Source organism: Fusarium oxysporum, chromosome 9 (assembly GCF_000149955.1).
Source record: "Fusarium oxysporum f. sp. lycopersici 4287 chromosome 9, whole genome shotgun sequence".
Taxonomy (NCBI): domain Eukaryota; kingdom Fungi; phylum Ascomycota; class Sordariomycetes; order Hypocreales; family Nectriaceae; genus Fusarium; species Fusarium oxysporum.
This window is the reverse complement of record NC_030994.1, coordinates 277904-304838: the sequence shown is the minus strand read 5'-3', so window position 1 is coordinate 304838 and position 26935 is coordinate 277904. Positions and strand designations below refer to the sequence as shown.

Here is a 26935-nt window from a genome sequence, read left to right as displayed (position 1 = left end):
ACATTGCTCGACCAGAGGACATAAAAAACCGCAAGATCCAGAGGAAAATCAACAGTCATGTGATGAAGCCAATTGGCATCACTCGGAGGCGCGCCCGCCCAGACGACAAAATAGAAACGACCTTGAAATCTATCAAATCTACATCACAGTACCCAGGAGCCGTAGCGAGCTCCAACACTTCTAGCCCTGGCATTAGAACTCCAGAAACATCGTCTTGGGCATTGGGGTATCGGCATTCGCTAAATTTAGTCCCATCTCTTTGCCCTTACCAAAAGCCTAGCGGGTATCCCATGTCCGCCCGAACGAGCAGTATGCTCCATTTCTGTTAGTTGTTCCACGATCCTCCCAACCAAGTATGTGAGTTCTAACAATACGCAGTAGCTGTAGATCAGGAGGCGCCGGTCTGTAAGCTTATGCGTGAGCTTTGTTTCGCTCTCGCATTTGCTGATGATAGTGCTATGCACTTGGTCCTTGCTCGCCTCGAGATAGATCCTGAGCGGACCGGAGGACAGGCATCTCAAGAGAGCGCCAGCAGCTTGATACATTACAATGCGTCGATTGAAATCTTGCGAAATCAGCTTGGGGGGGCTCAGCTTATGGCTCACGAAGCCATTATTGGTGTAGTGGTGAATTTGGCGTGCTACGATGTCAGTTCTAAAACGCTGACTTCCAGTGCTCATACTGACTGTCAACAGATGTTTACCAACAACTTGACACGGTGGAAGACGCATATGTCGGGGCTGAAAAAGATGATTGAGTATCGAGGTGGTATAAATACCCTCAGTTCCCAATATCTGCAAGTAACAACGGTTTGGTATGTACATCATCTTGAAGCTTCCGTGTAATACGACTGATATCCACAGGATGGACTTGACTGGTTCTATGATCCTAGACCAACCACCTCATCTCACGCTATATCAAGCTGACCTTGAGGACGAGGCCATGGACTTTGTACAAAAGAGCCACAGAGATACCGAGCTGCTTCTGGAGTTACTACTCAAACTATCCTATCTAGCTGCCGGAAAGTCTGAGCTTGATCTCAGTGAGGATTCTGCTCTGCTCGAAGAACTTCAGGTTGGAGTATATAAAACACTGACTCTGCCGCGATACAACAGTCCAAATATCCACCAGAACTCCTTGGCACCTTGTCTTCTAACTTACGAGATGTTTCGACTAGCAGTGCTTGTGTATCTTTCAGGCCCTGTCACGTTTTTGGCAGGTAATAGGACCTTCAATGTGGTAACTCCCCATCTGAGAGGTAGACTATCGAGGATGTACAGGGAGCATAGACTTGATTGGACGGGTCTAGAACACGTTGAACTATTTACACTAGTCATTGGGGCCTTGACGGAAGTCGGGCAAGACAGACAGAGATTGATGGTTCAGCTTCAACGCACGATGAGAGTACAGGGCCTAATATGGAATGGTCTGGTCGATAAGCTTCGCTCTATGGCGTGGGTTGATATTGTCTGGTCAGCTGGCCTAGAGAGGCTGCATGTGGATTTGGCGTTTATGACTGGTTAGGTGTCCTGGAAAAGCCTTCAAGGCAAAAGAATTCTTCAAAAATAATAGCTATAGCCTATTCACAGCACTGCAAGACCGCTTTGAAAGAGAAATTGGATAGCCTAATATTGGTCAATTTAACCAGTGCAACTTACGCATTATGGCAAGAGCTCACTCTATACGTTCACCTCCATGAAGCGAGAAGAACCCGGTCAGAGTATACTGTCACTGCGTTTGGTGTAGGTGAGGAGTCGGCTTCTACGGTTGACCTCGTACATCAGCCGGACCTCGGCCCGAAGCCTTTCTAGTCACAGTCAATACATATGTTCCTCTCAACAGAAGGTTTCTTGCTGCGCGGGGATTGGTTTTATGGTCAATTAGATAGCCATTCCTACATGGCCATAAGAGTTCCCAAATACAGCTAGTCTATTACTGTGGATCGAGTCATCATTACATAGTGTCTCCTCTTTGCTCCTCTAGTACATAGTGAGCTCCGCTTTAGCCTTGGGTCCTGCAAGAGCTAATCTGTTAGCTCGATCATGCAATGGGTCATGCACTTACTCTTTTTTCCCCAGGCAAAATACCAAACTCCACATAGGACCAAGAACCCCACAAAGACTACTGACGCATAGTTCATGGTCTCGACTGTGACCGGCAATGCGGACGGCATACTGAAGAGGACTAGTTGGAAAAGGATCCAGAAGACTGAGACTGCATTGGCCACTGTACCAATGGCCCCCAGGTGCCACTTTGCCTTGGCTACTTCGGTTCTTCCAAAGGCTAGACTGATGGCGATTGGGATGAGATATGCACAGGCGAGGGCAATAACTCCGACTGAGACAAAGGCGGTAAAGGCACTGGTGCTGCCGAGATTGACACAACCGAGACAGACTTCGATGACTGTGACTAGGGCTAGAGCGTAGATAGGTTGGTTGAAGAGGGTCCGAGACCAAATTTGCGAGAATGGTAGCATTCCATCTCTTGACAAGGCCCAGGTGCATCGAGAGGCTGTTGTCGTGATACTAATCGAACAGAACAGAGTGACCATCAGTACCATGATCAACAGCGCCAAGCTGAGGGGTTTTGACCCAGTGACGGTATCGATGATGAAGGGGAGTGCTTGACCATAAGGGGCTGCGAGGATATCCTCCAGTGGTGGCAAGGTGAAGCAGATGGGAAGAACGAATGCTAGCATTGACACGCCGCCAATTGGAATGCACATGCTGATTGCTCGAGGCACTTCAACCTCTGGCTTTGAACACTCTTCAGTCATCGACATGACCATACCAATAGCGGAGAGAGCGTAAGCAGGAGGCAAAAGTCCAATGAAGAACGAAAACTCGCCCCAGCCAGAGATACTGGTGTCGTAGTGCGTGAGTCCATATGAAGGCGAGTGCCGACCTTCTTTGGCAGTAGAACTGAGAGCGATCAGGATTGCGACGGTGGTCACAACACTCCAAATTGCTGCTGCAGTGTCGACCAAAGGCAACGCTTTATCTGCAGCTGCACAGAGGATAAAAATGAATATGCATATCCCAAAGAATATATATAGAGTCTCGTTCGCTGTGGCGGTCCACTCGGGTCGATACATAGTAACAGTCGCAACGATGAGAGATGCGAACCCAAAGTTGACAGAGAGTGCGATGGTCCAGTTCCCAATAAGCCATACCCATCCGGTAAAGTAGGCCATTGCGTGTTGGTATCTCTTATTCTCGGTGAGTCTGTACGACCAGTAGTACACTCCCGAGGAAGTTGGGTATCGAGAGGCGAGTTCTCCCAGGGATACTGCAACGGCACCTTGAAGAAGAACAACAACCAAGACACCAATGAACATCGAGAGCTGTCCACCGCCGTAGACTGAGGACATCAACGGACCACCAAGTCCATAAGGTACCGCAGTGATGGCGAGAGACATTCCGAGAACTGAAATGAAAGATCGATTCTTTCGTAATTGGGGAGTCGATACATCTTGGAGAACACCAGGAGATGAGCTCTCGGTTCTGTAGATTTGAGAGGAAGTGGAGTCGCGTTTGTGTGACATTTTGGTGACGGTAACAGCAGTTTACAATACACGAGAGAATGGCAACTCATCAAGCTGTTTTATAGAAGTGAAGGATCTGGGGTTACTCCATATTTGGTAACTTGATGGTCCACCTGGTCTTGGAATCTGGGGACGACAAGACTATTCCCTTTTGGGCAGGTTTTTAGCCCAGTCTAAGGGACCCGGCTCCAGATCCAGGCTCCAGGGAGATGGATAGGTCACTACTCGCTTATTATGGGCCATAGATTGACCGAACTTACCCTGAATTACTTGCTGAGATATATAAGTTTCATTGTAAATAAGCATGATATACGTGGAAATATTACTTGTCTGACATTAAGCTACTTCCGATGTCGAGTCCAGCTACAAGTGGGGGAACCACCACTATTGTCGCCTTTGTTCCTTTTGTTACTCGCCTGACTACAGTGACTTCTACTGCCATCCAAACTGGTCGTACGACGTTACCCGCTACAAACGGAGGAACGACCACTATTGTTACCTTCGTTACCCCTCGTCTAACTACGATCACAAGAACTACCACAACAACCGGCCTCACTACTCTCCCTGCTAATAGCGGAGGCACCACCACTATTGCCAGTTATGCCTGTGCTGTGACCAGCACAATCTCAGCGAGTAATACAGTATCAGCTACAGCCAGCTTCACTGTACCTGCTTGCGCTAAAACGATGCAATTTGTTGTCAATGGTGGTGCTGGTGGTAATTCATTTTATGGTGGTGGCCGTGGCTAGAAAATCTCCGGAAGCATGGCTGCTGTGCCGGGCCAGATTGTCAACATTCAAGCAGACGGAATGGGAACCTCGTCGCCTACTGGTGGAACCATCAATGGCGGGCAAAGATTTGGTAACGGTGGCCAAGCATCCGATGGTGCCGGCAGTGGAGGTGGCGGATCTGCTTTGTATGTGTCAGGTAACTTGGTGGTTGTCGCTGGTGCTGGCGGCGGTGGTACGTTACTATCACCGTCAGGTTCTCCAACCGTTCGACAACTTACAACCCAATATGATACAGCAAGGGGTGACGGTGGTGGCTTGAAGGGGCAGACGCTCACCGTTGTATATGCGGTTATCCCGAACAATAAGTTGGTTACCGTTAATGGTGGTTCGCCCGGCACTACATCTGCCCCTGGTTCTGTTGGAACGGTGACAGCAAACCCCACCTATTTCGCAAATGGAAGTGCCGGATCTGGTCGCAATTGTGCCAACGGCCCCCGCGGGCCCAATGGCTCCACCGCCTGAGGTGGTGGAGGAGGTGGCGGCGGCTACTTTGGCAGTGGCTCTGGCGTCGCTGCACGGTATATCGCGTCTGAAGGCTCCCAAAACCCAGGTGCTGGAGGCGGCGGTGGTGCCAGCTTTGTACGCTCTGGACAGACTGTCACACAAGGTATTTCTACCGGCTCTGGTAGTGTTATTATTATCTTCACTAGCTGAGTATGTATTGTTTAGTGCTCTTGTACTTCTTCTCTTGAGGAAATACTTCTCTCGATTATTTTCTTTCCTTCTTACTTGTACATATACTCTATAATACTATTGTGAGCCCAGAAAAGGGTTTTATATTTTAGCCTCGCTGTCCTCCCAAGTAGAAAGTATCCTTCTCCTCTTCCATGTATCCTCATAGGTTCTCGCGCTTCCTGCTCAGTAATTTGTCGCTCAAATCCTCGTTGAACTACAAATTCAACGTCAAGGTCAAACTCAAAGCCTACTCGTCCCATGCTGATGCATTCACAGTATCTATAGTCATAATACCCCACTAGCATTAGAATCGCTCTCTGTTAGAGCCGCTGCTATTGTGTGTGCTCAGGCACTTCTTTGACTACTAGAGTACCAGGATATCTTAGCATTTGCTACACCAGAGCTGAACCTTTGCCGGCATCTGTTTGAAGATGATGTATCCGGACATCCCATGTGACAACAGAGCTGAACGCTTCCTCCAGCAAATTTGGTCAGAATAGCCTAAACCACATACAGTGCTACGTGAGATATTATTTCCTAAGAATCAGTATGACGCGAAATAAGCCCACCGTTACTAGGTCACAATTTCACATTCCCAAGTTTATACCAAGTTAAAAGTGGTAGGCAAGTTCCTTTGATCCAATTCTTTAAACAAAGATAAATATCAGTCTTCTCTGGTATTATTCTGATACATTGCCTCTGAAAGTATTCCAACATCTCTACTATTTCTTTACAACTAGCACAACTTGAAATCAATATCATGAAGCTCACAGCGACGATCCTGGCTCTCAACCTCCCCTCCCTGGGTCTGGCCTCGGTCTATAATTACTGGGCATTCTCAAAGAAACCTTCGGCTGGACTGAGCGATGTTACTTTCCCCCATCAGAATGCAAGGGGCACCTCGCACGAGTGGTTACTACCTTGCCCAGCAGTTCGGCTTTAACGGGGTTGATGTTGGGTACACCGGCCTTCAGCCGCGTCCCGACAGCCGACGTAGACAGGTCGTTCATGTAGCCTTTTCCTCATTTCAGAATGGAACGACTACCAAGCATAAGAACTGTCATTCAGGCGCTGATGGCAGCCTCGGAGTTAGCTGCGCTCTTGACATTTTCGGCGACTATTCTCACTTCTACAACATTAGCGTGAAGAATACTGGCGGCACAACCTGGAGAGGAACTCTTATCGACACAGTCACTGGAAAGTCTGATGTAATCGGCGAGTGGATGCTTCCATCTTCCGCAGGCAAAATGCTAAATGGACGAGTCAGCTTTTTTGAGTACTACAACTGGAGCGATGGTACAACCAATCACGATTGTTCTAAGCAGCCCTTCAATAGTCAAGTGTTCTTCGCAACCTCACCTCAAAGACAAAAGGAGCTAGTGGTGGCAAAATCACCCTCATTTACGAGGCCAGCGAATGCGTCAAAGAAGCTCAACCTGAAGGCCACTCAGACTGGCAAGGGATATCAGATTCAGGCTGGTTTCAAGTGATATCTTCCTATTGTAACTTAGAACTGTATAGGAAGGACTTTTTATTGGTTCGCCCGGTTTTTCCATTTAGAACAATTTGTTGTCTCGCTTGTATCAAGGTCGAGGAGCTGGATGCATGTCTGTTATCGAGTCTCTTATTTAGCAGTGGGATTCAAGATCAGACCAACTTACTCACTATTTACCTGTAAATTGAAGGAGAATGTGTCGGAGGTCTCGGCTTCAAAGCGACTAAGACTGGTAAGGGGTAATCAGATTAAGGCTGGTTTTGCGTAGTCGTGTCCATCCTAGCCTTTTATCGGCTCCTCCGATTTTCCCAATTTGTGAGGAGTTCCATGCATGTCAAGTGCCGTTTTATTACACTAAGAATTCCACGCTAAGCATTAGCACTCACCGCACTCAACTCTAAATGGCCCCTTTTCATAATGGTGAGGAAACTGTAACCGAGCAAGAGTTTGCAGCGCTGGGTGATGTACTGACAAACTGCTATCACAATCCCCACCGGTCTAACAGCTTGGCGCTTGAGTAATACCTTTGAATGATTAACTTTACTCCGGCTTATCTCAACTGGGATATTCTTTACTAAAACGCTCTAAATCCGGTTACTGGATAAATTCTAAGCCGTCTTAGCGTCGGACCTCCCCGCCGTCGATCATCGGATAACTCGGGATTCTTTCCGCTTCTTGACTGCCCTCGTATGTATACATTTCTTCGTAACATCTCAGCTGAAAACAAGGGCTGCTGCCGGTCCGAGAACAAACCTTAAAGGTAGATTGAGCACCTAGAACCGTGCTAGCTGAGGCAGAGCATCTAGCGCAGAGCTTGTCGTTCTTTGGCAAATCAGGCTATGGCACCTCTCCACGCAGGAACTTTCAGTACAAAGGGATTGGCTCACAATACTTGGGCTGATGATATCTGATAGAGTACGCCCTTTGGAAGAGGTCCTTGCGCCCTGATAGCCCTTGGACTAATGTGCTCGATATTTAAATCGCCAGCGGCGTATGTACTCTGTTGACAACTGTGATATAATAATGACAATTTCTTATTTATACCCTGTCTAATGTTTAAGTGGCTATGGCAAGTAGTTCCAGGCAGAAGGTTGGCATTGCATGCGAAAATTGCCGACGCCGCAAAACGAAATGTGACGGTGAACAGCCTTGCGGACTATGTCTGGAGTTTAGAGTGGAATGTGTTTTTGAAGAAAACCGATCTAAACGAGGACCTAAAAAGGGTCAATTAGACGCTCTGAAAGCACGCATAGGTAAGTGGGCTTTCTAGAACTCCCAAGTTCTGATAGCGTATAATGAGCATGATCTAATCATATTGCGTGATTCAGCCATGCTGGAGCTACAACTATCCTGCAAGTCACAGACCGAGCATATTGATGTTATCAACACCGACACTACAGCCGGGCCACCGATAAATGCCACCGATTGGACAATGCATCTCGATATGCCCCAAGCGGACTGGAATGAAACACTAGAAAGTGCATCAGAGACGGCTGACCAAGCTGGGTGGCAGGATAACGGCATACAGTCACAGCTACAACAGACACTCATACAGCCTGAAGAAATCGCTATAGTCTCTCTACAACATGGAAAGGCTACAAATGAGATTCTGGACTCGACAGGACTATCTCATCTGATGAAACTTGACCTGTGAGTCCCCATCAATATCACAACGAGAAGAAGCTCAACGCTGACGGGACGGTGTTCCGATAACGCTACAGGGACCAACTCTATTTTGATAGGGTACATCCACTTATACCTATGGTTCATAGAAGCCATTACCTTGCATGGGCGAAGCTGGATGACGTTTCGTTGCCCCAGAAATGCCTCCGGTGGGCCATGAGGGCACTCGCCGCGTCCATGTCATCTCAGTTCCGTTCTCGCAGTGAGGAGTTCTATAACAAAGCGAGGCGGTTAGCAGAAGGACTCGACGCTCGAGATCTAGTACTACCGTGGCTAAACTCCGATACCAGTATAGAACAAGCACAAACATGGCTTCTTCTAGCGCACTATGAGCTTCTAGACCCATCCAAATATTCTCAATCAGCAACGACACGACGAGCTTTCCGGTTGGTGCATCTATCGCGTTTGCATTGTACCGACTGGAAGGATCCAGCTCTCGACTTTCCCTCTTGCACCCCAGGAACGTCCCAATCGGCCCCATTACCATTCGCATCTGTGGAGGAACGAAGGAGGACTTTCTGGGTGGCTTTCTGCTTGGACCGCTTCCTGAGCGGATATGACGAGTCGCCCATGACAATCCACGATGAAACAGTGAGTCAACTATTGCGTTGCGTATATGATAAGTTAATCACATATCGTAGATACACGTTCATCTTCCTTGTCCGGAATGGAACTTCCAAATTTCCAGCGAAGTGAATATGGGTTTTATAAACGATGTGCTTATCGGGGGAACGCCAGTTCCAGCATCATCACCTTTCGCCAAGTTAGTCATTGCAATGGCACTGTTCGGACAATGCATCCTACATAAAAAAATAACTGCCAAGTGTCCAACTTCTGACCAGGAGAGTTTGACTTTCTGGGTACGGCATGAGTTGCTCGCTGAAGCCATAGACAGGCAGGTTGCCCTTTTATCACTGAGACAGACAGACGTGGAATACGAGCAACTTCATTTCATGACGTCCATGGTAGTCCATGGCTCAGTATTGAAACTGGAAAACGCTATAAATGTGGCTCACTCAGTTGTTCAGAGCCAACAGCCCGTTGCCAATGATTATGCTAAGATAGCGTACAAAGCTGCCATCAGTATGGCAGACTTGTCAGAGTCCATGACTGGCTCAAATTGCTTAAAGGTATAGTAAGAGAGTCTCTGGATATGTCCCTCTTGTTGATCGGACTAGACACATGTATATCTTCCCATGTTGCTAGGCAAGGCTTTCTTGTATCTCGCCACTCATGCTGAGCCTAGCCAGAGCCAGCATTCCAAGACAAAGCTGTTAGCATTGCTAGAGAGCTTAAAAGAAATACATGGCCAAGCGAAGCAGTTTATAGATGGCCTTGAATTATGGGACACCCTCGGTAAGATGGAGAGTGGGACGATGAATTTCATAACTGGCCAAATGGAATGAATTTATAGAAAGGCCAAATCATAGAGGATAAGACAAAGAGGCACTTACCGAGTTTAGATTTCCTGTTTTTTACACGTTACCATGAGGCTCAGAATTACTCTTCTGATTCTCAGCCTTTCCTTTCCCGGTCTAGCTTCCGTCTACTGATAGACTTAATAATATAACCTTCCTAATCAGTAAAAAAGGTACACCTCGAGAGGACGGCTATTACTTCGCTTAGCAATTTAACTTCAATAGAGTTCCTAATGTTAGATATACGGGCCTTCAGCCTCGCTACAATAGTCAATATAAATAAGTTATCTATGCCGCATTTTCCTCTTTCTAAAACGGTATAATAACTTAATACAAAAACTATTACTAAGGGGCTAATAATAGGCCTAGGGTTAGCTATATACTCTATATCTATGGCAAATACTCTTATCTATATAATATTATCAGAGAGAATATTAATAGAACTACATAGAGAAGAACCCTTGTTAATTTAGTGGCTAGAAAGTTAGACATAATTGGCAAATAGATACTACCATCCTAGGCAGGAAAAATAATTAATAGGAAGCTTGGCTTTGTAAAGTACTTCATCTAGAATAATAGATAGCTATCTTATAACTATATATCTGAGCTATTTATATAAGTCTTTTTTTTTTTTTTTTTTTTTTCAGAAACTTAACCTCTTAGACACAAGGGGCTTAAGGTGGACTTAAATAGAAGTAGAATATTAAAGATTTAGATAAATATAAAGAGAAGTTATAAAAATAAGTAAGTAAGTATATTAGGTTATCTATATATAATAAAAGGACCTAAACTAAGTGGCTTATTATTTACTTTATAAATTAAGTTTTATACCCTTATATCTTAATTATTAAAATTTAATATTAATATATTATTATTTAATTATAATATCAAATTTACTTATTTAACTCTTGTATAATTTAAGTATAATTACTACACTAGTAAGGTTATATATTGTATAGATTTGCAATTAAATAGTAGCTGTTAAGGCCTTTTAAACCAGCAACCATGACCTAGTTAGTGGCTAGGCTAAAATACAAGCACCGGAAAGGCCGCTCGAATCGACAGAAGAAACTAACAGTTAAGTGTTGGATGTCCTTTAGTGTAATACTCAAGCACCTGTGTAGGCATGCTAAACCTTTATATAGACGCTCCCGAACCTTATGCCGTAATAGCACAGTTACCAACCATTCTGAAGACAGCCCAGTAGTCCATATCTGGTAAGAACATAATAACCTGGGCCACGCTTTGGGCCAACTTAATACCATTATCGGCCATATACACCAAAGTCCGCAGTATCCAAGCGCGCATTACAGGATCTTGAGAATTTTGTGAAGCTGCATACAATGGAGTCAATACACCTGAGCACTCCAATATCTGCAATGGTGAAAAGGGAAGTGTATTCTGAGACCTGGCACGTGGAAGAATGAATTGAGGCACAGCGGCGCAGATGGCTTGAGCTACTTCTGTGATGGTCTCAGCAACTTCAGAGCTGGGGTCAAACTTCTGAATGATGCTGCAGATATCAAGACGCATGATACGGTATGCGTTGAAGACCTGAGTCGCGTAGTGGCCGGGATACACGTCGTAGTATCGGCCAAAGACAACGCCTTCACTTGTATCTCTCCGCTGTGGCCACCAGGAGCGCGGTATTTTTCCTTCGGCATGAGAGAGCTCCTCATATAAGTCTCGTGCACGCTGCACAATATCGCTCGAATCTAATTTGCCGTTTTTCATGTCGGCACGAAGGTTGATAAGACTGATTAAGAGGCCGATAAAGGTCCACTTGGTACTCCGTACGTAGCTGTCTAGATCATTGTAGAGCCCTATCAATGCTTCTGGTATGGGTATTCCTGCAGCACCGCAGCTTAGTGTGAGGGCAATAACGGTCCGGGTGGCGAGTTGTTGAGTCGTCGGATTTGAGAACCCGGCTGTTGGGCGAGACCGGACTATAGAAAGCGCACCCTGGACATGGCTTAACCAAGAGCCTGGGAACTCTGATTCTGGGTGAGGCTGATAAGCCATCTTCTCGTAAAGGTCTAGGAGGAGTACGGATTGAAGGGTTTCGTCGGTAAGTGATTGGTTGGCTGCATTATTTGCTTGCAGCGAGGACCGCATGACAATTCCAAGGCTTCGTATGGCTGCTAAGTAACGTTGGTTTGCAAGAGGTAACAAGTCTTGACAATTTAGTTGGTATGCCATGAAGGCCAAACTGACAGCGTCAACAGAGACTTGTAGATGTCCATTAGGAGCTGAATCCGTCAGGAGGGACTGCAAGGTGTAGAATCCACATGAGTAGGTGTCGATGTAAAGGGAGAGGAATGCATTCCGAGACGATGTATCAGGACTGAATTGGGGTGCGGAGGGCAGCCAACTGGCCGCTCGCCGGGCCAATACCTTTTGTATGGTGTTTCGAGTCTCGTCACGGAAAACCAACTCGTTCGAGCTGCGATACCCGTGACAGGTTAGCTTGGCTCTGCGGCATTGGGAACAGCCGGTAGGAACTAGATCGCACTGCGCAGCTCACGTCAGCATTGTATCATCACAAACTGAGTATACGCAACAGGCTTTTCAGTGAAGCCAGGATCCTTACGCGAATCTTCCTCCTTCTGCAGGGAGCACAATCCCTTGAGGGGCGACCATGGAATACCATAGTGCAGGGTTCAGCTGGGCTATGATTCACTAGCCATCAATATGTGATTTTTATGCCGAGGTGTGTTTGAAACATGGTGATCGAGGGTTTTGCGAGCGCTATGTTCGCCCTAAGCCACTGATCGGCTCTCTCCAGCCGGTGGCTTGCTAATCAAGATGACGATGATCGGTGATATTTTCTCCGGCTTTCACGGAACGCTAACTCTTTAAGGCAAGGTGGCATATCCAACGAGTAGTCCAACTCCACACATCAAATGTTAACTGACACAACGACAATAAGGTCTCGGCCCAATTCTCATCAAACCAGATCAGAGGACAAGAAGCAACATCTCGGCCTCCGCCTCGTGGACTTTGTAAATCACGTCTCTTTTCTTATAGCCTAACCTGTTAAAGCAACAGTTCCGTCACAAAAATTAGACCAGTGAGTCGATACTGGGCAAGGTTCCGGCTTTGTAATCCCTCTACAGCATGCTTCAGCCCGTATCATATATTGCGGACCCAATATAGATGATCGAGATGGAAAGCCACATGTATATATAGTAGCCTTGAGCTCGCTTGATGCGGCGTTGGTCTAGTCAAGAGACTGAATACAGCATCACACTACAGTGCTGCCTCTTTAATCCTCAATTCTAAATCATCCAACAATGAAGCTGATTGTCACTGGCGCAAACGGCTACGTCGGCAGCGAAATTATTCGCCAAAGCCTGAAGCTGCCTCAAGTCACCAGTGTCGTTGCTGTCTCGCGAAAGCTTGTTTCCCCTCCAGCTGGTACTATCCCGACGCGTTTCGAGTCGGTTGTCGTGCAAGACTATGGAACCTATCCTGATCACGTAAGAGATGCATTCCGCGGTGCAGATGCATGCATCTGGTAAGTCATCTTCCACCTTGTCAAGCCTCTCGGCCCAAGATCTCGGCTTAATCATTCTTACAGGACCGTTGGTATAACGCCTATGGTTTATCGGTCGCTGGATCCTGCGCAAGCACGCAAGATCTGCGTTGATGATACATTAGCCGGCCTTCAAAGCATGGTCAAGTCATCGACGAATAAGCCATTCCGCTTCCTGTACATGAGTGGCGCCGATGCGGAGACGGATCAGACCAAGACTCCGCCAGTTATGCCCGAATACTTTCTCATGCGGGTGGGTTCTAGTCTGAACATCAACTGGACTGCAACTAATTTAGACACAGGGCGAAGTTGAGAATCAGGTGATGGGCTTTACAAAGCAGCACCCCGACGAGGTTGTAGCATGTGTAGCTAGACCTGGGTTTATCATTGATGATTCTACGGACGTCCAAGCCTTAAAGTCTCGTATGCAGAAGGATGTCACTGTGATCAGAGTTGAGTCTGTTGCGGCTGCCCTTTTACATCAGGCCCTGAATGGATTCGACAAGGAGATTCTGTGGACTGATGACATGAGGTCATTTGACGAGACTGGTTGATTAGTACCTACCTCTGGCATTTGCAGCCAACAGATCAACAGTACTTGTGCTATAGAATATCTGTTGCTTTTGTTATTAAACAGTTGTGGCAAGAGAATTACGTTATGCAGCCTGAAGTGTTCATTTCATAAGTGTTGCTTCGCCCTTACCTCGCAACAGAGATGCAGACTAAGTAGCTTAGCAAATATTGCAGAGGGTCATCCTGTTATAATGCTCTTTCTTTCGGGTGATCTGCAGAAAATTGATTGTGGTTTCCCTTGAATGACTTCTCAAGGTATAATTGCCAATACCCGAGTAACAACTGCGGTCAAAGCTTTAGCCATCTGAGTCAATGATTCAGATTAATTAATACCCAGGTCGCTATTGTAATCTCTTAGTACCCATGATTAAGTATTCAAAGTCTTAAGAGTCTCGGGATAATTAATGTAATATTAATAAACTGATTTCTGGTAAGGGCATGGCAGCAAATCTAAGGTTACTGTTAGTATAGTTTATACTTCTTCAAAAAGATTACTAGATTGGGAGACTTGTGATACTCTTAAACATGGCATTATATGCTGCCTAACTTGCTGCCAGGGCCTGAGTAGGTTTCATACCCTTCCACCGACCTTTCCAAGCAACTAATGATCAACACTTGAAATATCTTTTCGGTTCATCATGAGGAACGAGAAATAATCCCAGTCTGTTAAGCTATGGATATTCGCTTGCTTCCGTGGCTGCTCCTTGCTACGGGGCTTCTAACCTATCCTTAGACAGACCGTAGTGATGTATGTGAGAAGTCGGATGTTTTTTTTAAGGCTTTGTTTTGCATCAAGGACAACTCGGCCGATGAAAAGAATATAAGTATTGTGGAATGGGTTGCCAAGAGAAAGGTTGTCAGTATGGCGCAAGTGGCGACGGCCTAGGCTCGCTCTAAGGGAACAATTCCCATATTCGGCACAGAGATAACTGAAAGAATCGACCACGTAATCCAAGATTTGTCTGTAAATCTTGCCGAGGCTGACATTGACGAACTTGGAGTTACATCTATCCCAAGAGAAATTAATGGATATTGGTGACGTCTCCTTTTCAAGATGTTTCTTTTTCTCTTCCTTGAATTCGAAAAATGATCATATATACTTTGTTTTCCTCTGCTAAAGATTATGACAACATAAAGCTTCAATGATGCAAGAAAAGTTCAGCAACTTATCGTCCTGTCGCCGCTGTGAGGATGAAAGAGTCTGGCCATCAATACGAGGCTAAAGTCAAATCAACGCTGCGCCTCGCCCACCATGCGATCTTCCGAATCGTCCTAAATCATTGTGAGCGGGTTTGGGAATTGCCGATGCGGGCTGGTCCTGGGAGTTTAGATAAGGATTGTTAGCATACAGTAGCTTGAGTAAGCGACAACCGGCTAATGCACTAAGCTTTCTCCACCTATAATCCGGCACCTGTCCCCGCATCCAGCATAAAAATAAGGCCGACTGCAACTGGCTTACGCACTAAGTTTGCTCTATTACAGCCTGGCATCTGCACCTATCCAGTATCCCGCCCAGGCCGACTGCAGCTGGCTTACGCACTAAGCTTTCTCCAATAATCCGTCACCTGGCCTGCATGGGGCATAATATTCAGGCCGACTGCAACTGGCTGATGCACAAGTTTTCTCAACTCCTATAACTTATAGAAGTTTTAGTATAAATAGCTACATCCAGAAGTTTCGTTTTTCATTTGTTCTAACCCGTATCCCACTACCCAAGTTGTATTCTCTTTGCCTTCCGATTGAATTTTCACACCGACGCGAAAATGACCGACTTTTACAAATCAGTCCATGAAAATCCCAAAGGCCCTGGCGACGCCCGACCTAGAGCTGTCCAAATTATTCAAGATGAGAAACTTGAGGGGAAACTTTCCAGCCAAGTCGTCTTTATCACAGGATGCTCCTCCGGCATCGGTGTCGAAACAGCAAAAGCGCTGTATCTTACAGGAGCGCAACTTTACCTTACCGCCCGAAACTTGGCGAAAGCTAAGAAAGCCCTTGGGCATTTGATAGGTGATCCCCGCGTTCATCTGTTGGAATTAGACCTGGAATCGCTAGATAGTGTACGTGCCTGCGCTGCCACGTTCTTATCTCGCAGTAGTTCTCTCAACGTCCTGATCTGCAGCGCCGGTGTGATGACACCACCGGAGGGCCGCACTCAGGATGGATTCGAGATACAATTCGGAACAAATCACCTTGCCCATTTCCTTCTGTTCAGTCTACTTCGCCCAGCATTACTGGCTGGCACAACATCTGAGAGGGCTTCACGGGTAGTTATTGTTGCCTCCGTCGCGCATCGCTTTGGGGCAGTTCATTTTGATAACATTAACTTTGAAGGATGTTATGATGCCATGGCAGCATATGCACAAAGTAAGACTGCCAATATCTGGATGGCTAATGAAATCGAGCGGCGCTATGGTGAACAAGGCATCCATGCATGGAGCCTCCAACCTGGCTCCGTCTTGACCGATTTGACGAGGCACTTCTCTGATGATCAAAAAGATGGGATTATGTCAGATCCATATCTCAAGTCAATCAACAAGTTTCCAGACCAAGGTGCAGCCACTAGTGTCTGGGCCGCCACAGCTGCCGCTCTGGAGGGCGAAGGAGGTCGATACCTGGAGGATTGCCAAATCATTGGCCCGTGGAATCCGTCGTTACCACTGTGGGGACCTGGCTACGGTACTCATGCTTACGATGTTGAGCAAGCACAAATGTTGTGGGAAAAGTCTCGCCAATGGCTGGGATTGTAAGTGTCAAGCACGCATGCATCAAGGCTAGTTAGAATTGACAGAGTTGTATACCAGCTTCTGGAATATGAAACATTCATTAGCCAACAACGTGCCTCGAAGACAAGGTGCTGGAACTAGGTTCGACTTCAGTGACGTATGTATATAGCGGCGCGTCACGACCGCATCACGAAGAAATTTGAACCGAGCTGCAGCATCATTTTATCTGCTTCAATTACCCTTGGTGGTGTCTGCCAATGCCAGCCAGCATGGGCATACCAGATTGATACGCTTGGTTCTTTGCCTCAATATTCAGTTGCTTTCGATCTCTCACCCTTGCTAGAATCCTAACCTCTCCCTCTTTGTTCTTTGAATCTGCACCACTGTCAGCTTATCTCCCCGATGAGACTTTCATTTAGTAGATGAGACATATTGATCACGTTCAGTTTCCCGTAGTCTAACAAAACCTTTTCTCAAAGGCATAATAGATCTTCTTTATTGTAGTATGAATGTGATCGATTCATGATTGTACTTGCTTATACTTAGAAGTCTGTACTCTGGGCCATTTCCCTCACCCCTGCCAAGTTCTCTTCCAGCGACTCGATCTTGCCTTGAACTGTTTTCAGAGCTCCAGACCCTAAGGGCAGTCTCAAGAACTCATTAGACCCTTTGGCTGATCCTTCGCCCAACGCGTAATCAACAATTATTGTGGCAGCCTTGATTGGGTCTCCTGGTTGGTCTACATGGGAATCTTTAAGGTGATTCAATGTGGTTTCAGTGCTCGTGCCTTTGTAAAACGAGCTTATCGGACGGATGACGGCCGCATTTTCACCCAAAAAATTGGTCCGAAAAGGGCCGGGTTCAACCAGAACAATTTTAACGTTGAAGTCGCGGTATTCGTGCCAAACGGCCTCAGTGAGGCCTTCCAGGGCATGTTTTGACGATGCGTATAGGCTGACACCAGGTAAAGATCTCAGACCGCCCGTTGATCCAATGTTGATCACAATACCGGACTGCCGCTCGCGCATCCCAGGTAACACGGCCTTCATCATCTTGAAAACACCAAAGACGTTGGTCTCAAACTGGGCCCGGAGGTCGTCCTCGCTGAGAATACATTAATAATTGTCATCAGCCGCTCGAAGATGCCCCACCTTAGATCCTCGAATCCTCCATTGAGACTAAATCCAGCATTGTTGACAAGTATGTCAATTGTTCCATATAGTGCCTTGGCTTTGTCAACCACGCTCGACAAATCGGGCGCTGTCACATCCAAGGCAATCCATCGACCGCCCTTCGACTCAATCTCTTGAACGTGACCTTCGTTCTTCTTGGGATTCCGGGAGGTCGCAATAACTCGGTGTCCCTTTGTGAGGGCTCTGCGGGCTATCTCCAGCCCGAACCCTGAAGAGCATCCGGTGATCAGCCAAACAGGGCAAGATATTTTGACTCAACGTGAGGCTGCGAACTGGGAAACAAGCTATAGCAGGACATTCGTTTAATATTTAGATGACGAAGTCGACTCGGACGAAGATTATATCTATACTTGGATAGCTGTAATGATGTAATTGATGTCCACCTATTGCTATCAGTGCAATTGGGCACGCTGCGCCAGAATGTCGCATTCTAGCCAGACTTTGCGCTAGTCGCGTATAAGCGCCGTGTCCCACTGACTTCTAGTGGCCCTCTGATGAACTTTGTTCTATAATTGGCTCGCGTGGATGCCGGACCTGGAACTCCACAGACCGTTCATCTTCAGAAGCCTCTCCCCGAATCCGCCATGTCTCGCTAGCTTCTTGATCCATGGAAAAGAAAAACTAGTGCGTAAGCCGGTTGCATCTGGCCGGATGCCGGATCTCGGGTGAGTGGCATGTGGAGTATCTTGAGTGGGGTCGAGTGGCAGCTACCCTACTTTTCAAACTTTCAAGCGCAAGGTCCATCCGGACTTGTTATCAAACTGCTAGTGAAGCCAAGGGTTCAGCTAACTTTGTCATCGCCATTCGCACGTATGCCGGAGAGTCGGATACAGCTTTGGCGCACCACCCCACTTTCTGAGCTATTATCGTCTTACACAAGAACCTTAGATAGGGGCAATCCTTGGGAGCTGTTTGAGTTGATTGGATCAGGGGTGCAATTGTCGGTTTCACGGGGGAAGAGATGAATCGGTACAGCTTGACAAACCCCTCACTGATCACGTATTGTACGACAACATTGAAAATCCATAAAATTGCTAGACACATTGATAAAAGCGTCAACCTGGATTTTTCAATTAAAGCCTTGAAGTTTCAGGCGGGCCCAAGCTTGTCTCTGGTAGCCTACCCTGAGTAGCTAAGACGATTTTCTCCAGATACACCTCTGGAGAGTTAACTTGCCATCGCAAAATGTGTTTACCTGGGCTGAGGCTGCCTAGCTGTAGCGTCCGCGTCCAGACACCATTCGCAACCTCGGCATTCCACTCAGGTGGAGTATCACCAGCTTTTTCTGGCGTCCCAAGGATCTTGAAGAAGTCATTTGCGGGTTTGCTCTCGTTTTGAAGACTGAGAGAGCATAGCATGGGCTTATCGGCACGGGTGTCGAGTGCGCCATTGATGTATATGGTGGCATTGATGGCAGGCCGCGTGGCATTTCCCAGAATAAAGATGTCATACTCCAACCAAGAAGCTTTTGACTCGCTTTCGGATTCTATAGCGGCTTGGTAGGGTCTTAGAGCAACGGATCCAGATTCGGAGCGGCTGGCCAGTCTTGGCATAACCTTGAATCCAATGTTTCGACCAGTATCCTGCGTTAGGGACGACCGTTGATAATGGGGCGCCTCGATTGAGATGATGCCATCCACTTCAGGAAAACCTGCAAAATCCTTCGGAGCCCGTATGTTGATGACAGGCAAGTGGACGTCGTCGAAGTGGGCAGGAGGCCCATAAAACACTCGTAGCTGGACCGTTTGATTATACGTAGCCGGGACCAATTCCCAATTTATACTGATATGAACTCGTTCTTCGGGCTTCGAGCCTGAGACCTCCCCTGATACCTGGGAAACATTGATCCAAGGTTCTGGCACGCTGATGGACCATCTTATGGGTCTCCGGTGGTCGCCACGGTGGAACAAATCTATCCATCGGAAAGCAGGGCCATGAGGTTCCATAGGCCGCATCATGGGCGACAAACCATCCTTGGTAGGTTTTGAAGGGTTGATAGAAGCGCAGATACGGCCTTGAAGATACGGAGCTCGCGACTGCTCGACGTAGATGCCTAAATTACCGAAAGCGTAGTCAAAATCTTGACGAAGTTGTACAAAGGACAGGTTTGCCATGACATCTCTGGAAGATGGCCGCCAGTCGGCGGTGCTCATATCGAACTTTGGAGTGGACATGATGCCTCTCCATTTGCCGCCGGCAATGGCGTCATATTCAATAGTGAGGTCATGGTCATACTCGAAGCGCTCGATGAGATCATACGCAATTGCATTAGCAGAATTCCGCCGCTCAAAGCTATATTGACGGTTTTTGCCCTGCCCGATGAGAATAGCGTGATAATTGTAGCCAGCGACGGCGGCATATGTTGACGAATGGAAGAATGCATCGCGATGTGTTTGTGGCAAGCTGGCCTCAATCGCTCTGACTCTGTCAGCTAGAGCTTTCCACGCTCCAAGAATGCGGTCAGCTTCCTCATAATTGGTTATCGAATACGTAGTTGGCTCAAGCATCTCGAATTTCCGCATGCCGACCAGGTGACTATATGCCAGCCAGCCAGAAGCAATAACTTCGGAATGCTCGAGATCAAAGTCGCGGGCAGCTAGAGACTGGAGATAATCGGGCAATGAATCCAGATCAAAGCGGGTGGCGTTCCACGCAAGATCCATGGCCATATTCAGCGGGAGTTCGACTGGCTTTATGTCGCCAACATTGAAGACCCAGATGCGATTCGCCCCTGCCTGCGCAGCTTGGAAGAGTTCTTTGTATATCTTAGGCTGTAGTCCTCTTCAGTTAACCGGATATAAAATTGGGGGTCAGCGCTTATACTCACTAGATTGTTGCAGTTCTGCCACTTCCAGCTCTTTGGACGGCCAACATATTCGAAATGGTAGTACATCTAGGATAGAATATAAAAGTCAGATGAAACATGTTAATGAGGCGACCGAACAGACTTGAACAGGGGGGAAACGTACTCCGATACCACCCGATCTGTCAAGTTCCTTGGCGTTTGGAAGCTTCTGAACATTACCCCAGTTATCGTCCGTGAACATCAGTGTGACGTCTTCAGGTGGCTCAAGACCAGCTGCGTAATAAGTTGCAACCTCCTTGTAGATAGTCCAGATTTCTGCGAGGCACCGATGTCAGTACGGACTTTACCCAAGGAAATTTGGAAGGACGGCATACGTCGAGCAGCCGTTTCGTTTCCGTAGAAGCTGGCGAGAATATTTCGTTGGACAGCAAAGACTTCTCTCAAAACAGCTATGGGATCATCGGCCTGGATAGGCCCATCGTTCTCTCCACGCATGCCGAGGGTGAAGTATGTGTCGTTCCCGCCTGCTCTTCGAACACCTTCGCGCATAAATTCGACGACATTGCCCTTATTAGCGACCCAGTCCCAAGCCCCATTCTTACTTTGCTTCCATTCATTCGATGCTCTTTGCATGGGTTCATGGGCTTGTTGAGACGACGATACCATAATCGTTTGCCAAAGCCATGTTTCCAGGATCGTCTGTAAAGAAGATGCGGCCAGGAGCTGGAACAAAACTTCCCCACATAGCCGGCCAAATGAGATTGGCTCTTAGGCGCAGCAGGAGGTCAAAGACGCGCTCGTAAAACTCGGAATCAAAGGTGTAGTCTTCTCGGCGTGATCGTTGAGCCCACCAACTCGTCAAGGCTGGCGCCTCGTCATTAATAAAGATACCTCTATATTTGACGGTGGGCTCGCCAAACGTGAGCGTCTTGTTGATGGCGTAGATTTTATCATGCTTTTTTGCAGGCACATCATTCCACCAGTATAGACTATCGCGTAAATTAGTAAGTTATAGCCAAAGGGGCGCTATCAGTCCAGTTAGTTCCAGATGCTTACGGTGATTGGCCACTCTGTTCAGACAAGGTGAAGATGCCGAAGATCACAGCTCGCATGTCGCTTCCTGCAATTACCAGGGCGTTTTGGACGCCTGGCAATGGTTGCGCCACAAGAGTCGTTTCAAACGTTTCCCATTTGCCCCGGATGCTGCTCAAGTTCAGTTTCCTTGAACTCTCCAACTGTCGCATCAGCGGGGAATCAACCGTCGCGGCAATGATAGCTGATTCTGACGCAACTTTTACCTCACTAGTCGTGCTGTTATCGCCTGCCCAGGCCCTCACTGACGGTCGTGTCCCAGTGATCTGCTCAAAGTCATCTGCTAGGCTGCCAACGGCAATGGCGATGCCAAAGGGATCGGAATCGTCGCGCAAAATGACGGCATCCTGAATCTCTGTTGCACCAATTGAAGGTTCAAATGCGACAAGAGTCTCCTCGAATCCGGCGAGGGCCCCTGGAAAAGACTGATAGCACTGAAAAAGCAGTAGCGTAGTTAGGAAATTCTGGAAGTAGGCCATTTCGAATAATCCTCAGTCGGAATGACGTTCGTGATTGAATGATACATGTATCTCCCTACCAGTGGTTCGGCTGCCAGGAAGGCTAGCAGGAAGTATTGATATACTTTACAGATCCTTGGCAATGATGATTACCATAAAGGATCGGTACGATGGTGCGGGATAGACGTACATAAAAGTAATCAGGCGAGAAGCCGATTCGGAGAGGCCTCGCGACTTATTAGGCCGAGCCACCTTAAAGGAGCCTTGGGGGCAATTAGTGTCCTGTGGGGGCTCACTGCAAGAAGAAGGTGATAGTGAAGCGAATCCTAGTTTACAAATGGCCACTTGTACAACCCTGCATAGTCTCTGCCATCACCACTGTGGCTGATAGACTGGCGATTCTGCCTCGGTCCTTTGCACTATGACAAACTGCCCCTGACGGTCAGTTCGCCGATAAAGAGGCTTTGCAATGGTGTTGCGGAAACTCATCACAGCAGAACATCTTCTACCAATGTACATACCTTCTTAGACTATCACTTTACGGATCAGCTTTGGTAATCGAAGACAGCAATGGAGAGTTTTAAGTGCTCAAATATATACCAGGTATACCCATGCGCACGTCTAGCTAGGTGCTTCATCCTCCACCCAAGGTGAGCACCACAAATAAGACCATAAGATAGGATGTCGCTTTCCCTCGCGCTCACTCATCCCTGGTTGCGAATTCACCGTTCTCGAGCCTCTCACTCAAGATGAAATTCGGTTTGAAGAAGCAGGAAAGGTCTTTGCGCCGTCCTAGTAAAAGATCTACTACTAAGCGGCATCGCGTTCTTGTACGGTTGGCCTTATACCAGAAGCATTAGTATATTGGCTTAATAAATTGCAATAGGGTTGTACTGGTGAGGCTGACTATGATAGATGCTGTAATGATATCAACAATGATTAATCTGTAACTAATACAATAATAAAATTCAAGAAGGGTAACTATTAATAGGTTGGTTAACTATTGAATTAACCTTTTGCAGAGTTTACCAGTTCTGATCTGATAACGTGTATGATAAGCGAGTGTCACAGATAAGCGAGTGTCACAAAGATCCCTCAATTTACAACATGTCCATTTGATCAGATACTTCTCAACCACCAAATATGTCACAACCCTCAGATGAAGCTAGAATTCTTCTTGCCCTTCAGGCCCTTCAAAATGACCCCAAATTAAGTATCCGACGCGCTGCAACTATCTATAAAGTCCATTACCGTACCTTACATCGTCGTCAACATGGCATTCATTCACGACGCGATTCCATCCCAAACTCACGGAAACTATCTGATCTAGAGGAACAGATAATAGTTCAATTCGTCCTTGACCTAGATTCGCGAGGATTTCCCTCGCGATTGCGTTTTGTGGAAGAAATGGCCAATTCTCTGCTTATAGACCGCGACGCGTCACCTGTTGGCAAGCGCTGGGCTCATAACTTCATAAAGCGACAACCAGAGCTAAAGACGCGTTTATTTCGCAAATATGACTATCAAAGAGCTAAATGCGAAGATCCGACTATTATTCGTGGCTGGTTCAGGCTTGTACAGAACACAATCGCGAAGTATGGTATCCGATCAGATGATATCTGGAACTTTGATGAGACTGGCTTTATGATGGGCGTTATTATGGCCGGAATGGTTGTCACCGGTTCAGAAAGGCAAGCAAGACCAAAATCAGTGCAGCCTGGAAACCGGGAATGGATTACTGTGATCCAGGCGATTAACGCAGAAGGCCAATCGATCGCGCCGTTTATCATTGGTGCAGGCCAATATCACCTTGCGAATTGGTACCGAGAATGCGACCTCCCAGGCGATTGGGTTATTGCAACGAGCCAAAATGGATGGACAAATAACGAGCTGGGTCTCGAGTGGCTAAAGCACTTTGATCGATCTACAACTAAACGGTTAAATGCTCGGTATCGTCTTCTGATCCTTGATGGTCACGAAAGCCACCACTCGGCCGATTTCGAGAGATATTGCCAGGAGAACAAGATTATCACGCTCTGTATGCCTGCTCATGCATCTCACCTACTCCAACCCCTTGATGTTGGGTGCTTTGGGCCGCTAAAACAGGCTTATGGTCGAGAAATAGAGCATCTGATTAGATGCTCTATAACCCATATTTCTAAGACCGAGTTCTTTTCTGCCTTTTATGCTGCATTTAAAGATACTTTTACTGAAAGCAATATCCGGGGAGGTTTTAGAGGAGCTGGTCTTGCTCCTCTTAACCCGGAAAATGTAATCTCAAAGCTTGATGTGCAGCTACGGACTCCAACGCCTCCCGGGGAGGCTGCTAACCCTTCGACCCCATGGGTTTCAAAGACCCCAAAGACAGCAACTGAGGCTCAATCTCAATCTGAATACCTCGAAAGGCGAATCAGAAGTCATAAAAGCAGCTCCCCAGAGTCAATAATTGAAGCTTTAAAGTCTAGTACTAAAGCAACAAAGGCAGCTCTACATCGGCTAGCCTTAGTAGAGGCTAGGTTAAAGGATCTTGAACAAGCAAATAAGATACTAAGCCGGCGCCGAAGGGCAAAAAGGACTAGACTACAGAAAGGAGGGGCGATGACAGTACAGGAAGCATCGCAAGTAGTTGATCAGATGGATGTTGATGCGCAGGTAGTGGCCGAATCATCTAGAAATGGTGCTCGAGGAAGGTCGGAGCGCCCGGGTGGTCGGCGTTGCGGTGTATGCGGCAAGGCCGGGCATAATGCAAGGACCTGTCGGGTAGTGATTGAGACCCCAGGAGAAGAGTATAGCGAGTAGTTTTAATTGATTAGATGGTTTATGGTGGTTTTAAAGCGATTTAAAGTCAAGAGGTTGAGATTTTTGTGACACTCGCTTATCTGTGACACTCGCTTATCATACACGTTAATCCATTATACCTGGCTTTCTTCCTTTTGTCCGCCCCGGCCTAGGGAAATTCGATAGGTGCTCGGCATATCATTATGCCAATGGTAATGGATTAGAGATGATGCCTACTTTCTGAGCCATTTTTACTTTGGGGGCAGTGCAAGGTTTTACTGTAGAGCTACGAAGGGCTTGAGGCGTTTTGTATGACCACACTGGGATCCCCGCACTTTGAGAAGTGGGGGATCATCGGACCTGCAGATACCGCTGGCGATCAATCAGTGCTACACGAATGTGCAAAAGCTAATTGCACTACATCTACTTTTGATATCCACAATGTTTTGTACGCTGGCATTAGCGGAACGATTGAGTCTAGTTATATTGCTGAGTTCCAATGCAGCAGATCACAGAACGGCTGTGATGTATCAGCATGGACGACATTGAACTGACGAATAGTGCGGTTAATCCACCTGTAGAAGCTTCGAAGTACAAATGCAGCAATGTAAATGATCCTGTGGATTTTAAATGTATTTAATAATGGTGGGTTGTCCTAGGCCTGATTACGAACTTGTGTATCTCAAAGGCTGTGATAGCAATAGAGTCCGATAACCCGATACGCTTAACTCAATTATTCGCCACGATGCAGGTTCCTCCTGCAAGAAACTTTCTTATATAAAATATATCAGTCGCCTAGCTTGTTGTGGGTGAGCAATGGTATAGGTATCAAGTGGCTAGCCTTGCCATCCCGTTATTGAATCGAGAGTGCAGCAAGACAAGGCGCCGTAAGTCGAGTCTGTTAAGTGTTCACATACTGGCTAGAAGTCATAACTATTTCTATACTTGTTTTCATGATGAATGTTAATTTTCTGTCTCATATTGATAATCTGACATCTAGTCATAGTACGGCAATGATATAACTCTTATAGTTCGCCCAGTTAATGCTTCTCAATACACATTTATAGTCTATTCAAATACTGCAGCCCACTTCATACAGCATACGGGCTTCAACGGCTCCCTCTCCAGCATGGTCAAACTGCCAATCTCAGTACACTTAACCAGCACACTGACTATACAATGACACCGATTCTGAGTTCGACTCGGCCAACAACCATCATTCCACCTGCTTTGCAATTGCCGCAATGAGTCCGGCGAATCGAGATTCGAGGTCCTTGTTCAAGACTTGCTGATACTCTTCCGGCAGTGGGCTCCCCTTGGAGCTCCAAATGAAGCGGGTCTTGTTAGGGCCAAGGTATTCCAACGCGGTTGTTCCGAACGCGACCATGTCAGGGTAATCGGGCCTTCGGACTCTAAATGTCATTGAGTGGTTCGAAGCGTCGACTTCAGTCATCTCTTCTGAGAACTCGTAGCGCTGCCCCTTTTGTGGCCCTTCAGGATACTCGTAGCTGAATCTACGGATGCTGCCGATGCCAAAGCCCTCTAGACTGAGCTTGATGCATCCCGGATACCAGGCCTTCTCAGCCCCAAATCCTCCCAAGATACCCCAGACTTCGCCGATGGGTGCGTAGATGTCGCGAGTGACAGTAGTGTATGGGACGAGCTCTTGGGTTTGGGACATGGTTGTGAAGTTGGAGAGAATAGATAATTGAATTGTATGCAAAGATGACGGTTGGAGTGCTTTCTCAGATCGCTGACTTCGATCATGAGGTGGCTTATGTATGTTTATTCTTGGACTGACAGTCGTCTCCGTGAGTGCCCACTTGGTCATCATACCTGTCGTGTTAAATCCCCATGACTAAGATGTCTTCCTTATAGAAGCCACCAGAACCAGAAGAAACCGCTAATTACGTGCCAAGACAGATGATGTTAGCATATGGAGTTGATTCCAACTATCTCGCAATTATGAGCTTCTCCGGCTCCGAGGATGGCGCCTCTTGAAACAATACTGGGGTTATGACAAGAAAAAGAGCACCATTCATTCTCAATAACTAGCAAGGTCATGACTAAGCGGTCAATTGTCAACCCAAACTACCGAGAAGTTAGCAATAATTGGCCGAGAGTTTTTAAATGCTTCATTTGTCAGCTTCATAGTGACTTCAGTCCGG

The 26935-nt window shown here is 46.9% G+C and overlaps 11 protein-coding genes across 11 annotated transcripts; 6 read left to right on the top strand and 5 right to left on the bottom strand.

Moving 5' to 3' along the window:
• Positions 1 to 290: 290 nt before the first annotated feature.
• On the top strand, positions 291 to 1524 carry FOXG_08963 (uncharacterized protein; the record flags this gene model as incomplete). Its single annotated transcript, XM_018387989.1, has 4 exons — positions 291 to 324; positions 379 to 647; positions 696 to 814; positions 864 to 1524. 4 exons carry the CDS (start codon positions 291 to 293, stop codon positions 1522 to 1524), a joined length of 1083 nt encoding a protein of 360 aa, XP_018245960.1.
• Positions 1525 to 1979: 455 nt separating this feature from the next.
• FOXG_08962 (uncharacterized protein) lies at positions 1980 to 3544 on the bottom strand (the record flags this gene model as incomplete). Its single annotated transcript, XM_018387988.1, has 2 exons — positions 1980 to 2023; positions 2065 to 3544. The coding sequence occupies 2 exons, from the start codon at positions 3542 to 3544 to the stop codon at positions 1980 to 1982; spliced, it is 1524 nt and encodes a 507-aa protein (XP_018245959.1).
• Positions 3545 to 4308: 764 nt separating this feature from the next.
• Positions 4309 to 4797, top strand: FOXG_08961 (uncharacterized protein; the record flags this gene model as incomplete). The annotated part of the gene is made up of 2 exons (XM_018387987.1): positions 4309 to 4507; positions 4529 to 4797. 2 exons carry the CDS (start codon positions 4309 to 4311, stop codon positions 4795 to 4797), a joined length of 468 nt encoding a protein of 155 aa, XP_018245958.1.
• A 1100-nt stretch (positions 4798 to 5897) lies between these two features.
• On the top strand, positions 5898 to 6500 carry FOXG_08960 (uncharacterized protein; the record flags this gene model as incomplete). Its single annotated transcript, XM_018387986.1, has 1 exon — positions 5898 to 6500. One exon carries the CDS (start codon positions 5898 to 5900, stop codon positions 6498 to 6500), a length of 603 nt encoding a protein of 200 aa, XP_018245957.1.
• A 1335-nt stretch (positions 6501 to 7835) lies between these two features.
• Positions 7836 to 9594, top strand: FOXG_19950 (uncharacterized protein; the record flags this gene model as incomplete). Its single annotated transcript, XM_018400212.1, has 4 exons — positions 7836 to 8155; positions 8278 to 8779; positions 8830 to 9318; positions 9367 to 9594. The coding sequence occupies 4 exons, from the start codon at positions 7836 to 7838 to the stop codon at positions 9592 to 9594; spliced, it is 1539 nt and encodes a 512-aa protein (XP_018245956.1).
• A 1170-nt stretch (positions 9595 to 10764) lies between these two features.
• FOXG_08959 (uncharacterized protein) lies at positions 10765 to 12110 on the bottom strand (the record flags this gene model as incomplete). Its single annotated transcript, XM_018387985.1, has 1 exon — positions 10765 to 12110. The coding sequence occupies exon 1, from the start codon at positions 11803 to 11805 to the stop codon at positions 10765 to 10767; it is 1041 nt and encodes a 346-aa protein (XP_018245955.1). The 5' UTR covers positions 11806 to 12110.
• A 789-nt stretch (positions 12111 to 12899) lies between these two features.
• On the top strand, positions 12900 to 13695 carry FOXG_08958 (uncharacterized protein; the record flags this gene model as incomplete). Its single annotated transcript, XM_018387984.1, has 3 exons — positions 12900 to 13123; positions 13187 to 13394; positions 13444 to 13695. 3 exons carry the CDS (start codon positions 12900 to 12902, stop codon positions 13693 to 13695), a joined length of 684 nt encoding a protein of 227 aa, XP_018245954.1.
• A 1782-nt stretch (positions 13696 to 15477) lies between these two features.
• On the top strand, positions 15478 to 16464 carry FOXG_08957 (uncharacterized protein; the record flags this gene model as incomplete). The annotated part of the gene is made up of 1 exon (XM_018387983.1): positions 15478 to 16464. The coding sequence occupies one exon, from the start codon at positions 15478 to 15480 to the stop codon at positions 16462 to 16464; it is 987 nt and encodes a 328-aa protein (XP_018245953.1).
• A 518-nt stretch (positions 16465 to 16982) lies between these two features.
• On the bottom strand, positions 16983 to 21072 carry FOXG_08956 (uncharacterized protein; the record flags this gene model as incomplete). The annotated part of the gene is made up of 6 exons (XM_018387982.1): positions 16983 to 17544; positions 17592 to 17841; positions 18829 to 20404; positions 20461 to 20526; positions 20603 to 20754; positions 20814 to 21072. The coding sequence occupies 6 exons, from the start codon at positions 21070 to 21072 to the stop codon at positions 16983 to 16985; spliced, it is 2865 nt and encodes a 954-aa protein (XP_018245952.1).
• A 4-nt stretch (positions 21073 to 21076) lies between these two features.
• FOXG_08955 (uncharacterized protein) lies at positions 21077 to 22010 on the bottom strand (the record flags this gene model as incomplete). Its single annotated transcript, XM_018387981.1, has 2 exons — positions 21077 to 21428; positions 21496 to 22010. 2 exons carry the CDS (start codon positions 22008 to 22010, stop codon positions 21077 to 21079), a joined length of 867 nt encoding a protein of 288 aa, XP_018245951.1.
• Positions 22011 to 25983: 3973 nt separating this feature from the next.
• Positions 25984 to 26448, bottom strand: FOXG_08954 (uncharacterized protein; the record flags this gene model as incomplete). The annotated part of the gene is made up of 1 exon (XM_018387980.1): positions 25984 to 26448. The coding sequence occupies one exon, from the start codon at positions 26446 to 26448 to the stop codon at positions 25984 to 25986; it is 465 nt and encodes a 154-aa protein (XP_018245950.1).
• Positions 26449 to 26935: the final 487 nt, after the last annotated feature.